The 16,374-nt window shown below is 57.0% G+C and overlaps 1 protein-coding gene across 1 annotated transcript; it reads right to left on the minus strand.

Annotated features, from left to right (window-relative positions):
* Positions 1-405: 405 nt before the first annotated feature.
* On the minus strand, positions 406-930 carry NANOS3 (nanos C2HC-type zinc finger 3). Its single transcript, XM_068981434.1, has one exon. It carries the CDS (start codon positions 928-930, stop codon positions 406-408), a length of 525 nt encoding a protein of 174 aa, XP_068837535.1.
* Between the last annotated feature and the right edge of the window lie 15,444 nt (positions 931-16,374).

Consider the following 16,374-nt stretch of genomic DNA (forward strand, 5'->3'; position numbering starts at 1 on the left):
CCTATCTACCACTGAGGGCCAAGCCCAGCCAGTGCTTGGCACAGGACAAGCCTCACAAGCCACCTGGCGAATGAGTGGACAAGTGAAGTTGTTTCCCTCTGGTCACATGGCGCTTACATTCCGCACAAGATTGCAGCCCCTGCTGTACCTGTTGCCAGACCCCATCACTAGTCCACACGGCCTCCCTGCTAAGATCACCCTGCACCTGAAAAACACGTTCCCTCTATGGGCCCAGAGAAGGAGAGTGTCTTGCCCAAGGCCACACAGGGAACCCCAGCCCTAGCTTACCCACTGGGGCAACAGTTCTAGAACACAGTTCTAAGCTTTCTATTATGTATGGATTCTGTCCCCCACCCAACCCTCTGAAGTGGGTCAGCCCAGGGGTTAACCCACTTCTCAGAGGCTCTAAGTCAGCCCAGGGCAGAACCCCCTGTGCAGCGAGTCCCCCCAGCCACCTGCACAGGCACCTCCTCCGCCGCCTCCTCCTCGGCGCGATCCGTGTCCAGTGTCCTGCGTCCTCGCCTTGTCCGAGCGGACCAGCTTCTTGCCAGCCGAGTTCCGGGTGGTGTAGCTGTAGACCGAGGTGTAGCCCTGGCCGGTGAGCGGGCAGAAGCGGCGGGTGTGGGCGCGCTCGCGGGTGGCCCCGCACTGGGGGCACACGTAGTCGCGGAGGATGGGGCACAGCACCCGGCCCGCTTCATCCTTGAGCACGTGGGACTGGTAGATGGCCCGGGACTCGCCGTTGTGTTTGCAGAAAGAGCACAGGCGTTCGGGAGCTGGTGAGGATTCAGGGCTGGGTCGCTGACCCCCCGGTTCTGGCACTGCTTCTGGCTGGCGGTCCAGCCTGGTCTCTGGCTCGTCCTCCTCACGCTGAGCCCCCACCAGGCGTGCCAAACCCAAGTAGTCTGTCCACAGGTTGAAGGTCCCCATGGCTGGGCCCCGTGTGCCAGGCGGAGGGGCAGAAGAGAGGAGAAACCCAGCCGCCTCCAAGCTGGTCTCTCTACCCCTGCCTCCTCTCCCTTCCCTTCCCTCTCTGGAGCAGAGGAGTCTGGGCTGTTAGTTCCCTCCTTATACTCCAAGGGGGTGTTGAAGAGGGAGGAGCAGGCTGTAGGAGGTTCCCTATCATCACAGGGGGCTTGCTGCAGCTCCCCCAGAAATGCACCTGCCACGGGGCTGCATGGCCTCTGGGTAGGCCAGGGGTGAGGGGGCGTGACAAGACACAGGCTGCAGGGGGCACCAGCAATAAGCAGCCACACACCCCACCCAGAGGGCATTGAGAGGGCTACCCTTGTCTAAGCCTCCTAGAGAACCAGAGTGATGCAGGTGGGGGCATTGGAAGCCCCACCCCAAAGACTAGCATTGCTGTAGCCAGTAACTTAGTAACTTCTTTCTTCCTTCTCCTCGACCGGGGGAGGGGGAGGGGGAGCTGCTGATGTTCCAGCTGTCTTTGGAAGGAGGATGGGCCTGACTTATGGGGTGGGGGGACAGGACCAAGGCCCCTAGCTCTGGTCACCCTCAGGGAGCTTTCACACCCCTTGTCAGTGGAACCTCCTTTTAACTGATGAACAAACTGGGGTTTGAAGCCATCTGCCCTGAGGTTATTCACAAAGACAAACACAAAGCCTGCCTCCCCCACCAGTTACAGAAGCCTTAGGTGTTGTGGGGTCAGTCTCTCCTGGTCCTGGGGTGGAAAAGGGTTTGAGACTGAGAATTATGGGGGAAGAAGAGAGCACAGGCGCAGGTGGGGCTAACGGGGCAGAGGGGAGACCCCTAGCATTCACCAGCACCTTGATCGCCCTCTCAAATGAGACCTGTGCTCCATCTCAGGAGGATGCAGTGTGCCCCTGAGTCACCCAGGTGGGACACAGACTGGCAGGTGATCAACGGGCATCAGGGGCTAGGTGGGCAACTGAAGGTAAAGGAGGGGTCTGTAGGTACCAGGTAAGGAGGGTGAGAAAGCAGGGCCCAAGACTGGAACTCAGAGAAGAGGTGACGTGCCACCTACACACCTCATTCACTCATTCATTCATTCATTCAAGAAAGCTTCACTGAGCCTTCTGGAAGCAGGGACCCCTAATCCCTTTCAGAAAGGTTTTTCAGCTGCCCAGTCCTAAACTTATAATTCCTGTTTACAGCCCTCCAGGACTGATTCCCCCAAATCCAGCCTGTGTCTGTAAGGATTCCAGACACCAGCCCTCCTCGAGGGGTGAGAGGCCAGGGTCAGGTTCTGGCTGAGCAGTTTGGGGGGGCGGGAGGAGGGGAGTCCGGGGTGGGTTGTATCCTCCATCCCATTCCCCCGAGGCTGTGTCTGGCCCAGCCACAGTGACATTCATCCCTCGGTGGGTCTGGTCTCCGTCACAACCCACCGACAACAATGAATGTTGATTGTGACCTTCGCTGTGGCCTAAGGGAGGGGATGTGTTCGGGATCCCCTGCCCCTGCCCCAGATCTGAAAGTTGGGGGTCGTGATGGGTGGGTGGACGGCAGTTCCAGGCCTCGGGGTCCACTCAACGGTCGATGGTTTGCCTGAGCTGCCCAAACTCACCGACAGGTTGAATGTTCCCCCAAACCCTTGGCAACTCCTTGGGGGTGGGGAGTGGAGGTTGAGGGGGTCAAGGAACCGGGTAGGGTGAGGGAGGAGAGGGGAAGGCAATGAGAGACTTAGAGAATCTATTAAGTCAGAAAACAGCAGGAGCCAACTCCCTGCTCCAGGACACCGAAAAAAGATAAATCTAAGTAATAGTAACAGCAGATACTTCAGTCACCTTTGCTATGCAAATATAGCAGCAGTGGGCGCTGGGCTTCTAACCCATTTAGTCAAAGCATTCTCAAAAGGGCCCTCAGAGGTGCATATTTCTTCCAATTGTCAGTTTGGGAAACAGGCCAGAGGGCACCCTTAGCGAGAGGCAGGGGAGGGATTTGGAGTGGGCCCAAAAGGTCTGGAGGCCAAGTGGTTCTGGCCCCGGGGGCATGGATACAACGGAGAGATAAACAAGTCATTTTAATACAATGTAATACCTTCAGTGAGCTTCACCGTGTTCCGGACACAATGGTTTATAATCACAACAACCCACGGTGGTGGGGGGGTTGGGTTGTCAGAGTCTGCACTTTGCAAATTCGAGCCCCGAGGTGGGGCCGCTGCCCAGCCCGCCTGTGGGTCCAACTGCCGGTTGGACAAGGGCGAAGCTAGAGGATCGCAGAGGGTCCCGGGCTTCCAAACTTAGGCCCTTGTCGGGATCAGACCCGGGCCCAAGCGCATAACCACGCGAGGGTTGCCCCGTTAATGCCCTTCCCCATTTCTTCACCCTCAAACCCGGTCCCCAGTCCCTCCCTCCAGGGACCGCTGTAGAGTTAGCCGCCCACCCCCTAGGGTGCCCCCACGCGCAGTCTCAGGGGAGGCTGCTCCCCACCTCCCTGTGTCTGGGAGGTCTGGGACCCACCCCCTCGCCAGAGAACGGCCTGGACTTCAAATTTCCAGTCCCCTTCCATTTCACTGAGGGCGGTATCGAGCCCCAAAGGATGAACCGCTTGTCGTAACACTTAAGGCAAACCAGAGCCCCCAGGTGTGCTGAGTTTGAGTGAACCCAAAAATGACCTTCCGCGGAGGCGGCCAGAGGCAGCGCGGCGCTCGGAGCCCCACCCTCGAGACCCCCCCCTAGAGCCAGCCTCCAGAGACCTGCCCCTCGCAAGCCACCGACTCCAGCCCCACCCCCAAGGCCCGCCCCCTCGGAGCCCACCCACAAATGGCACATCCCTAGGACCCTCCCTCTAGAGCCCGCCCAGATAGACTCCCATGTAGCCCGCCCCCAAAATCAATCTCCATAAAACACGCCTCCTAAGCCGGTCCTCCAAGAGCCCACCCAGCTTCTCTAAGGCCCGCCCCGGGGCCTCGCCCTCTGAGCCCACCCCCGCTGGCCTCCCATCTACAGCTGTCTCCGGGAGCCCCGGCCCTCTAGGGCCTCTCAAATCCTCCTTGCCAGACTCCCAGAGACCGCATCCCTACGCGTCCCCAAGGTCGTTCCCAGGGATCTCAACTCCGCGAAGGTCCGCCGGGGACCCCCTCGGAGCCTGACTCCCGTAAGACCCGCCCCCCACCTGGATCGCGTTGCCCAGAGCCCGCCCTCTCGCCCACCCGGGACCAGTCCGGTTCCCACCCGTTTGGAGCTCCGCGCGGAGCCTCCTCTCCCAAGGACCATCCACCCGCCCTGCAGAGCCCTCCCCCATTCAGGCACAGGGTATCCAGGCCTTTCTCAGGGCGCGTGTTGGGAGAGGCGATCACCTGCAGGGAGGACAGTGGTCCTAACAAGCAGAACGCTGGGAGAGGAGGGTAGGTTAGGAGGCCAGGGTGATAACAACAAGGACAGTAATTCTAATAATGATGCTTTACATAATCACCCTATTACTAGGATACAATGAGGAAGGGGAGGTTTTATCAATGAGGAAGGTGAGGTTCTGAGAGTTTGGACCAGAACTCTCTGACCGGTTCTTAACGACCAAGAGGTTAGAATGCCAGGTCATGGAAAGGCACCGTGGCCACAGTGCGCTGGGGGTTGGAGAGGGGGCCTCCCGGGCCCCCGCTGCTCCTTTCCCTGAGGGCTTTGACTTTGACCTACTTCAGGTAGGTCCTAGTAAGGGTCTCCCCAACTCAGGAAGGCAGGGCTGGGGCCAGAGGATGGGCCTTGGGATCAAAGAGAGGTGCCCCAGGCCCGCAGCCCCCAGCCCCACCCTATGGGGGAGGGGCTGTCCGGATATAACCTGGGGTCTGACTGTCTCCCTTCGTCTGTCCTGGTGGGTATAGGCTTCCCGCCTTTGCTGTCTGTCTGGGTCCTCCTGTCTGGGTCTGACTGTGCCCCTCGCAGGCTGGTATCAGTCTGGGTCCCCAGCCCTGCTGTGTGCGCCCATCCCTGGCTGTCTGGGGTCACCTGTGTCTGGCCCGTGCCACCTGATCTCCCCTATGTCCGTCCGCCTGTCCCCTCCACGTCTGGAGCTGCCCTTTGGTGAAAGGCGGCCTTGGGTCTGTCTCCTTCTGTCTGCACCTGGGGCCCTTCAGCAGGCGGCTGAGTGTTCCTTCAGCAGGCGGCTGAGTGTTCCTCCCGCCAAGTGTCCTGAGGCCTTCTCCAGGGCTGAAGGGGCCTCTAGTCTGACTCTGAAGCCCAGCAGGGTGGGAGGCAGGGAGCCGTCTCCTCCCACCCCCAACCCAGGGGCCCTGCCTCTTTCTCCTCCTTATCCCTGAAACCCCCACACCGCAGCTGGGAGGGCCTGTCTGGGCTGGGAATGACTGGGTGGGGGGCAGCCTTTCAGCAGCCAGGCTGACCCAGAGCCTATCCCCACCCCAACCCTCATCCTAAGCTCAGGAAGGCAGAGCAGCTGGCATGGGGCCTGGGGTCAGGGGTCGGAGGTGAGAGGTCCCAGTGGAGCCAGATGGGCAGGCAATGGGTGGAGGCAGCTCTGCTGTCAAGTTGAAGAACAAGGTGCTGGTGTGGAGGTGGGAGCGGGGAGGAGCACAAGGTTAGAGATGCAGGGCTTCCAGGGGTATCTAGTGGCTTGTGTGCCCCTCCTGTGCCCCAGTGTACATATGTCCCTGTGTCTGTGCCCTTGTGTGTGTGTGCACAGGACCTGGGGGTGGGGAACACGCGGAGGAGGAGGTACTCAGAGCCTGGCAGACAAAGAGCCCATTATGAAATGTGCAGTGGCAGTGTGCATAGGAGTCCCCATGTGGGGTCTGGTTGACGGCCCAGGCTGTCTAGACTGGCAGGCAGGGGGCCCCTCATTTCCATGATACCTACCTACATAGCCTCTCAGGTTGCCACCCCGCCCTCCCCAGGCTTCCTCTCCACTTGCTGGCTGCTCAGGCTTTTGACTCCACGTCCTCAGACAAGAGGCTTGTCTGTCCTGCTCAGGACCCTGAGGGCAGCTAGTTTAGCCAGGAACCTGAGTTTCCTTCTCAAGCCCACCAGATGTGGGGCCAGAGCTGGGGGAGGCGAGAAGCCTCCCTGGAGTTGGGGTTGGGGGCTGTGGAGGGGCCTGGGACAGGCTAATGAGAAATTCAGACACTTCTACCAAGGCTTGTAGTGCAGAGTGACCCTGGGTCTGGGTCAGGATGGGCCCCATCTGCAAAAATGTAGGCAGCAACTGCCTGTGGGCCTGTTACTTGGGGGCTGTGATGGGCTTGAGGGTCCAAAAGCTACTTTGGCGGGCTATTTTAGGGGGTCTGTGGGTGTCTGTTAGTTCAGGCAGGCATGTGCCATAATGGGTGGCTGGCTGTCTCTACGCCAGTAGTGTGTGTTGGCACTCCCATGGGCTTGTTTGTGTGTGGATGTCAGTGTGATTGTGGGTAACTGCAGGTCGATGTGTGAGCTGGTGCACATGGGTGTCTGGTGTCTGTCAATGTCATTGTAGGTGACTGTGGTCTGTGTCATCTGATGGCGCCCCCCCGACCCCTCCTCACTAAAAAATTCAGCTCCAGGAGGATAGGGATCTTCATCTCTTATAACCCCAGTAGAGAACAATCCCTGGTACATAACATGCTCAATAAGCAAGTGCTGGATTTGTGGGCATTCAGGTGACTGTGGATTTCTACATGTCTCTATGTCCTTTTCTATGTCATTTTCACTGCAAACATGTTACTGTGTCTGTGGGTCAGTGGTTTTTTTTTGGCTGCGCCGGATCTTAGTTGTGACATGTGGGATTTTCAGTCTTTGTTGCGGGATCTTTCGTTTCAGCGTGTGGGATCTATCTCCCTGACCCGGGATTGAACCCAGGTTCCCCTGCATTGGAAGCATGGATTCTTAGCCGCAGGAGCACCAGGGAAGTCCCAGGGGTGTCTAAGGGTATAATCAAGTGTCAGGGTGGGTGACTATGGGTGTAGGTACTATTGGACTGTTCATATCTGTCTGTGGGTGACAGTGTTACAACGGTTGTCTAGGAGGGTCAGTTTAACTGTATGTGTGTAGATTAAGATTACTGTAACCTGATGTCAAAATGTCCATCATCTGTGCAGGCCTTTACCTTCTGTGTGTGTGTGTGAGTTTGCCTGGGTGACTGGCTGTGTCCTTGCCTGGGCAGGCACACGGAGACCTATGTGTGCATGTCCAAGTACTTGAGAATAATGGTGTCCCCCTGTCCCTGTGTTGGGGCATTTACCTAGCTTCGGTTGTCAGAGTACTCTGATGACAGCCTGTGGGTGCCCATGGGACAGTGAGCATAGGAGTGTCTGTGTGTGCAATAGAAAGCTGTGTGTGTGTATCAGTGTTATGTGCAAGGATATGTCTACCACGGTCGGTGGCAGCTTCGTTTCTCTGTGGCAACGTTTTCCCAGGTGTCAGCCCTGAGTGTTCCTGTCATTGTGGGTGATGTGTGCCCACGTGGCAGTGTTATGATGGGTGACTGTGTGTGTGCATCAGCGTTCTGGCAGGTGATGTAACAATGGGGATGATTTATGCGGGAGTATAGGGTGTAGATTTGGGGTCTTCATCTAATTGTGACGCTGAAAGTGTATCTGTGAGCAGTCCAGGGAGGTGGAGAATCGGTGGGAAAGGAGATGGAACTGAAATGTAGTGGGATGCGGGGTACATTTCAGATCCCATTAGCCAATGAGGGGTCTTCTCCGTCCCCTCCCCCCGCCCCCAATGCATGTCCTCCAGGGCGAGGTCCCTGTGAAAGGCGCCTTGTCGCTTTAAAAGGTTCCCCAGCAGTGGGATTCCCGGCCAATTTTTCCTTTTTACGGCCACTTTTTGAGGGCGTGTTCCTGTTAGCAAACCTTGGCCCCGGTAAATACTCTGCAGCCGGCGGTAATGACAAGCGGGGGCAGCGGCGGGGGGGTGGCTGCAGAGGGCCCCGGGGCTCCGGCAGGCGGCGCCGCTGTCGCCCCTGGCCCGCCACCGCAGCCAGGCCCGAGCGGGAAGCCCCCGCCGGGATCCGTCTCCGCAGGGCCCGCACAGGCCTGCACGCCCGTGAACTTGGCCGGGAGCGCCTTCTCGAGCGCGCGCGCCGGCTCGGAGCCTCTCCCGGTCCGGGATATCCGAGGCCCCATCAGCCCTGCTCCCCCAAGAACAAAGCTGGCCGCCGCCCGGCCCCAGGGCCTCCTACGGTCAGGTGTCAGGAGGCCCGGCACCCATGCCCCTCCGACCCTCAGCCTGCGTCCCCGCCCCGCAGGGGCATCTCGGCCCGCCCTCCCCCCGGCGGCCCCCGGCTGGCCTGGGACTTCTGGGTCCGTCCCCTGTGGAGGGGGGGGGTCTGGTCCTCCGGGGGCCCCTCTCGGGGAAGGCGAGACACAGAGAAGCCGCCAGGGCCTCCCCGCCCCCCTTCCCCAGCCGCCGCAACAATGGAGGGCCGGGCTGCAGAGGCCGGGGCGCCCGCCCCCCGGCCGCGAGCAGGTGCGCGAGGGGGCTGCGGCGGGTCCCGCTGCCGCCCCGCCCCGCCGCGCCCCCTCCCCGCAGGCGGCCCCCGCCCCGCTCGCGCCCCGGGCCCGCCCGGCGCCCGCGCTCACCTCGTTTTGGGGCCGCCGCCTTGTTTCCCCCTCTTCTGTCCAAAACCCGCCCGGAAAAGCCCCCCGAGCCGCGAGGCGCCGGCACGGGAAATTGCATTTTGGCGGCTCCGGGGCTGGGCGGGGGCTCCCCAGGCCGCGGGCAGGGGGAGGGGACCGCGGGGCTCCGGCGCCGGCTCGAACCCGCGGCCGCCGCCTCCCACCCGCTCGCCCGCCTGTCTGTCTCGGTGACGTGCCCGCGCTCCCCGCCGCCACCGCCCCCTCCCACCTCCCCGCTCCTGCCAGGCGGTGGGTCCAGCCGCGGCCGTGTGCGCCCCGAGGCCTCCCGCCAGGCGCACCAGGATGCAAGCGGGGATGCCCACGGGACTCCAGGACGCAGCTCCCGGGCTCCGCGCAGGGGACACGGGGACACGGGGGCGCGAGCGGGCACACGCTGGAGCCCAGATGCACGCAGACCTCAAAGGCGCACGGGGAGCAGACGCGCACAAAGGCACGCGGACCACAAACACAGGGAAGGGTGTGCAAGGGACTTCCAGACACAAACCCACCGGAGGGAATGGTAGGACACAGGGGCACCCGCCTCACCTTGTTCATAAAACCCACTACACACGTAGGGACACCTGGGGCCACACAGAGACATGCAGGATAGGACTCGCACCACATCCAAGGGGCAAGAAGAATGTTTTCAGAACCGAAGTAGAGCACACAGAGAATCCCAGGGGCGTACACAGACAGCATAGGCACAGAAATAGACAGACTCGCAGGAATGGCCCCAAAACACACACATACATACGCCCAGGGGCTCACACAAGGTACACAGACATACCAGTGTAAACAGAACCCACACACCTCCCCACTCATCAAGTGCACAGCCATGGGAACACCCTAACACACAACAGTTCAGCACACGTGGATGTATACACAGAACAGAAATACACCCATAAGACATGTCAGGTACACAATCTCAGGGGTACACAGAGACACACAAAGTTCACAGAGAAACAAATATATGCACAATCCCTCTTGTACAAACTGGGCATAAATATATGCACAATTCCTGCCACACAGGAATTCACAGAACCAACACACATACCCACAAAGTCCCCCCTTCCCCGGGCAGGTCCTAGGGTTACAGGGTCCACGCGTGCGTGCTGAGTCGCTTCAGTAGTGTCTGTCTGAAGCGTGACCCTATGGACCATAGCCTGCCAGTCTCCTCTGTCTGGGATTCTCCAGACAAGAATACTGGAGTGGGTTGCCGTGCCCTCCTCCAGAGGATCTTCCCAACCATGGGATCACACCTGCATCTCTTCTATCTCTGCATTGGCAGGCAAGTTCTTCACCACTGGTGCCACCCGGGAAGCCCACAGGATCCATAAAGACACACAAAATACAGGGATGCTTGGGGCCATGTGTACCTGGGACCATCCAGTGTAAATACACAGACAGGCCAGGTACAGAGGTCACATACAGGAGATGGACTCAGAAGTTGTGCATGGGGTGGGGCTCCCCTGATTCCCCCGAGATGCTTACACGGAGCCCCCATGGTTACACACACACACCAGGTACATGGGCACACACAGCAGCAACAGTACACTGATGGAGGATCCCTCCAGGAATTTGCACACAGGTCCCCTCTTATACTTCCCATCAATACACACAATGCTGGCCTGCCGTGGCCTCCTCGACTGGCAGAAAGAGGTCACCTCAGGGCAGTCTGTGGTGCCAGCTGGACGTCATGGGCCAGGACTGAGCTGACCAATTTCTCATTCTGTGTATTTCTTCCCTGCTCCAGTCTAAGATGGGGTAAAGGAAACCTTCGAGCCCCTCACCTCCCCAAAACACAGGCCTTAACCCTTGGGGGGCCAGGGCCCTGCTCCACCAGGCAATGGCCCTCCCCTTCAGCCCCCTCAATGTCCTGCCTCAGTTTCTCCTTGATAAGTCTCCTTTTCCCACACCTGCCTTCTTTCCTCAGGTCTCAGCCCAGAAAGCCAAGCTCCAGCAGGCCCAGGAGGGTGGATATTCCCTTGGGAGTCCCCCAGAGGCCTTTGGGGTTCAGCCCTACTCTGTACCTGACTTCCCTGCAAATAGGGACTAATTCCCTGGAGGAGAAGGAAGAGAATGTGAGTAAACAGTAATTGGGCCTCAGTAGGTAGAGACAGCTTTGTGGATGTCCCATATGTACCCTCCCCATTCTAACGGAAAAAGGTTGCATTGAAATAATATTTTCATTCAATCCCAGTTATCGCAGACTCTTCCCAGAAAGCCCATGAAGTGAATATTGTGATTTTTACATACGGGCAACTGAGGACCAGAGAGGGACTGCTGTTTGCCCAGTGAGGCACAGTCTGTAGGCTGCAGAGCTCGGATTCCGTGCAAGGTCTTTCCCCATCTCCCAGGATCCTTTTGAAGAAGCACTCAGCCCGCTGAACTTCCCACAGCCAGCAGCAGGGGGCAGCAGACTCCAGAGCCCTCCGGCTGCGGGAGCTCGCTGGCTCTCAATTCCCTCTTAGCCCTAGCCGCGGAGGACTCTGCATAGACCGCCCCCCCGCGCCCCCCCCGCGCCCGCCTCGCCGAGGCTGGAATCGCTACTGCCAAAATGCAGGGGCCCCGGCAGAAACAAACTTTTCTTAAATAAAGCCTTCTAGAACCAATGTTCCAAGCAGTGTCTTACTGGCACGGGGTCCCTCTTAAGGTCTAGCTCTGCTCCTTCTTGCTGCAACACAAACTGGGTGGGCAGCCTCGGCATTCCTGAGCTGGGTCAGATCAGGAGAGAGGACTCCTGGATCCTGGCCGAGTGGTTAGTCCCACCCCCTACCCCAAAGTCCTCTGAATATCCCTCGGAGCCCATTGCAGGATGGGAGGGGCAGAGGGGGAAGCCCCAGTGCCCAAGCCGCCTGGTTCCTTCTGGCGTGGGAACTGCCTGCCCCACCCCAGACCCTAGTTCTGGGGCCCCTGCCAGTGCTGACTCATAGGGGACCCACGGCTGTGACTCAGCCAGCGGTCCTTCCTGAACCTCTCCCTGAGAGATTTTCCACCCCATGTCACCTCCTGTCCCCTGGGGGTGGGGGGTTCGCCTCAGGGACCCAGATGTAGCCCTGGTGGGTGTGTCAACCAGAAGGGTCTTCTCAACTCCATCAGTCCCTGAGCCCCAGTCCCCAAGGACCCCCCTGCAAGGTTGTGGCCATGACTGGGTCTGCCCGGCTGTGGGGGTCTTGGGCGGTGTCCGTGTGTGCCCAGATGTCTGCCTAGGCAAGGCTCAGGCTGTGAACACACCTTCCTCCGCATCCCACCGGAGTCGGGGCAGCAACTCTCCAGGTCCATGCGAGGCCTGGGCTGGGAGCTAGTTCACTCAACCACAAACCGGCTTCTCCAGCCATGTTCCCTGTCTCCGGAAATGGCAGCTCCATTCTTCCAGCTGCTCCGGCCAAAACCCTTCTTAACAAATGCAATCCATTAACAAGTTCAGTTACTGTCTCTTCTAAAGGCATCCTACCCTCTCCAGAGCTCTCACCCAGGACCACCCCACCGTAATCTCTCCCCTGTTCCTACGCAGTTGCCACCTCCTTCTCCCGGTGCTCACACAGTCTGTCCTACCATGGCCCAACGGCACCAGTGAACGCCTTAGTCCCTTCTCTGCTCAAAACTTCCCGTGGCTCCCATGTCATTCATACCAAAAGCCCAAGTTCTCCCCACAGCCCTGCACACTATATCTTTCTTGTCCCCTCCCTGCCTCACCTCCTCTCCTCCTTCCCTCATTCCCTCTGCTCCAGCCACATGGGCCTCCTCACTGTGGCACAAACACACAGGGTATTGTCCAGCCTCAGGACCTTTGCACTGGCCATTCCCTCTGCTCAGGACTCTCTTCCCCCAGGTACCCACAAGGCTGCCGCCCTCATTTCCTTCAGGCCTCTACTTAAATATCATGACCTCAGTGAGACCTTCCCAGATGCCCCTCGTTAAAATCCCACCCCCTTGCTTTATCTTGTTCTTTTTTTCATCACTCTATTTTTTATTTTTTGGTTGCGCTGTGTCTTCATTGCTACGCGCAGGCTTTCACTAGCTGCGGCAAGCAGGGCTACTCTTCGTGGTGGGCGGGCCTCTCGTTGCAGTGGCTTCTCTTGTTGCCGAGCACAGGCTTTAGGTGCACAGGCTTCAGTAGTTGCAGCACGTGGTCTCAGTAGTTGTGGCTCAAGGGCTACTGGAGCTCAAGCTCATTTGTTGTGGCACGTGGGCTTAGTTGCCCCATAGCATGTAGAATCTTCCAGGGATCGAACCCATGTCTCTTGCATTGCAAAGTGGATTCTTAGCCACTGTACTACCAGGGAAGTCCACCCTATCGCCTTTGAACATTATATGTTGGAGCACTCAGAGGAGAGTCTCAGACTGTTGTCTGGACGTATTGATGATCACTACATTTCTGACATGTTGGAGAACAAAATGACGTGGCACGCACCTGCCTGCCACTGTGAGGTGGGGCAGACAGTCACGTAGCTAGCCAACTGCAATGAAGAGTTTTCAGTGCTGAAAGCCAGAAGGATAAGGGAGTGTTGGGGAGGTATGGGGCCAGTCTGGAGGATGAGGTGCAATCAGGGAAGGCTTCTGGAGGGGGTGAGGTCATTCTAGGCCTTGGTGGTCAATGAGGGGTTTGGATATAAGTATAGGGTGGGAATTTGGAAGGTTTTTTTAAATTTTATTTTTTATGGCTGTGCTGGGTCTCCATTGCTGTGCGCGGGCTTTCTGCAGCTGTGGTGAGTGGGGGCTGCTCTCCAGCTGCAGTGCTGGAGCTTCTCATTGCAGTGACTTCTCTTGTTACAGAGCCCGGGTTCTAGGGCACATGGTCTTCAGTGGTTTCGGCAGACGGGCTTAGTTGCCCTGCAGCATGTGGAATACTCCCTGATCAGGGACTGAACTCGTGTCCCCTGCATTTGCAGGCAGATTCTTTATCTTTGGATCACCAGGGAAGTCTGGGTTTCTATTTTTAGTTAAATATATTGAGGTATTATTTACATAGAGTAAAATTCTGCCTTTACATGGTTCTCTGAGTTTTGACATATGCATACAAGTTGTGTAACCATTGTCTGAAATCATGATATAGCAGATTTAGTGGGAGGTGATCAGCAGGTCCACCAGGGCAAGCACACAGCAACAAGGACATGAGTGGAAGCAGAGGGCCAACGGGGAGACCCGTGTGGCTGGCTGTCCACCGGCTTGAAATAGGACGGAGGCCCCGGGGAACAGGTGGAAACAGGCAGCTTCAGGAGGCAGACACGTCTCAGGGGTGGACCAAGTGTGGGGGCCGAGGAACCACGGAGGAAGGATAAGCAGACGGAGTCAGAGACACCTGAGGGCCCCCTCGAGGAGATGATTGGAGAGGAAGGTCATCGACACGTGGTGACCAAAGCTATGCCTGGGGTAGAGAGCATTTGAGAGGCATTTCAAAAGACTGAGGAGGAGGAGGAGAAAGGCCACCAGGAGAATGTAGTGTCCTGCGGCCAAGGAGGAAGTAGGCAAAGGTAACAGATTCTTTTGTGTGTGTTTTTTTTTTTGCCACACTGTGCGTCATGTGGGATATTAGTGCCCTGACCTGGGAGCCAACCCGTGCCCCCTGCGGTGGAAACATGGAGTCCTAACCACTGGGCTGCAAGGGAGCTCCCCAAAGGTGACAGATTCTGTACAGAGGTCGAGGACAGAGGTGACTGGGAGCATTGGGCTGACTCACTTAGTGTGATTGGGCACCCCCTTGAGAAGTAAGGAAGAGAAAGAAACAGGCAACAAGCCCAGCACTCTGCAACAAAAGTGCTGTATACTTTTAAAGCCACGAATGGGCTTCCCTGGTGGTTCAGCAGTAAAGACTCCACCTGCCAATGCAGGAGATTTGGGTTTGATCCCTGGGTCAAACCTTGGGAAGATCCCCTGGAGGAGGAAATGGCAAACCGCAGTGGAAGCTCAGAATCTTGACTGCTAGACCACCAGAAAAGTCCCCTAGTAGCCTCATTTTAAAAAGTAAAAAGAAACAGGTGAAACGAATGTTGATAATATATGCGATTTAACCTGACATATCCAAAATAGCATGGTTTCAACACGTAATCAAGATTTTTCAAAAATTCTTGAGATATTTCACATTCTTGAAAACAAGCTTTATATTGACAACATGTCTCAGTCTGGAATAGCCAGGTTTCAGCTGCCCAGTAGCCAAGGGACAAGTGGCAACCTCACTGGTAAAGCACAAATCTAGACAGGACTCAATTTTGCCCTCTGATGACTCACCTCACTCACATTTCCCTAATCCCCACCCTATCAAACGCTGTCTATTATTTGATTTCCCACACAAAAGTGTGTACACAAATGTTCATAGCAACATTATTCTTGTTTTTGCTAAAAAGTGAAAAACACCCAAATGTCCATTAACTGATGAATGGATTTTTAAAAATGTGGCGTATCTATACCACATATGATTTGGTAATCAATAGGAATGAAGTTGCAGTACATGCCACAACTTGAACACATCTCGAAAAGTGAATGAAGCTAGTGATTAAGTCACATTGTATGAGTCCATTCATATATAGACAGAAAGGAGTGTAGGGGTACAGGGGGTGGGGGAGATGGGGGCATCTGGGGGGTGATCGCGTATGGGTACTGAGTTTCTTTGGGGGGTTAATGAAAATGTGAAGCTTACACAATTCTATGAATATACTAAAAACATTGAATTACTTACTTTAAATAGACTCACTGGGGGCTGCTCTGGCAGGTCAGTGGTTTGGGACTCCATGCTTCCACTGGGTTCAATCTCTGACTGGGGAACAAAGATCCTGCAAACCAAGCATTGTGGCCAAAAAAATAATAAAAATTGTACATAAAAAAGGTCAATTGCATGGTACATGAATTTTAGCTCAACAAAGTTGTTATAAAAAATATTTAATCTTGATGTTTTAGTAAGTAAGTGGCACTACTGGTAAAGAACCTGCTTGCCAGTGCAGGAGACATAAGAGACGTGTGTTCAATCCTTGGGTTGGGAAAACCCTCTGGAGGAGGGCATAGCAACCCACTCCAGTATTCTTGCCTGGAGAATCCCCATGGACAGAGGAGCCTGCCAGACTACAGTCCACGGGGTCGCAAAGAGTCGGACACAACTGAGCAACTGAGCACCCACACGCTGAGTGTTTTGGTGTCCCCATAAATTTTGCCCTCAGTGGATCTCTGCTCTCAGCCTAGTCCAGGCCCTGCTGTCCTTCCCACACCAAGCTTAAGAAGGACAACTGGGACTTCCCTGGCCATTCAGTGGTTAAGACTTCGCACTTCTTCTGCAGGAGGGGCAGGTTCGATCCCTGGTCCGGGAACTAAGACCCTGGATGCCACACTATGTGGCCAAACCCCACCCTCCTATCCCCCCCTACCCCACCCCACCCCAACCCCCCCCAAAAAAAACAGAGGGACAGCAAAGAGAGGATGCCTAGGTGGAGGGCTAGCAAAGTCAGGGAGATACGCCGAGATGTTTCGCCAGAACCCTTGTTTCCTACCAGAAGTCATGGGCTTTCCTGAGTTGCAGGCTCTCCCGGGGTGGGAAGAATGATGCCTTCAAAGCCTGATTGCAAGGGCCCTGGCCCACACGCCCAACCAGACAGCCTGACTCAACTTTACCCACTGTATGCGTGTGACCCTTCACTGTCCCCCTAGTGACTCAGGCAACCTAAAAGCCCCCTCTCTGGGGACGCTCTGCTGCCCACGGTGACTCTTCACAGACATTGCAGAAGCAGGCTGGCGCCTTCCCGGCCCAGGCGGGGGTCCTGGGGGCAGCCCACTAGGGCCTTGGCCCCACAGCACAATCTCCCCCAGAGGGCCCAGCGTCTGGGGGGAGGGGGGTGGGGAACTTTCTCAAAGGGCCTTTGTGG

This window comes from Capricornis sumatraensis, chromosome 9 (genome assembly GCF_032405125.1).
Source record: "Capricornis sumatraensis isolate serow.1 chromosome 9, serow.2, whole genome shotgun sequence".
Taxonomy (NCBI): Eukaryota; Metazoa; Chordata; class Mammalia; order Artiodactyla; family Bovidae; genus Capricornis; species Capricornis sumatraensis.

What these genes read in the sequence shown, in the direction of transcription:
- NANOS3 (XM_068981434.1), bottom strand. Translation starts at nt 930, where the DNA reads ATGGGGACCTTCAACCTGTGGACAGACTACTTGGGTTTGGCACGCCTG.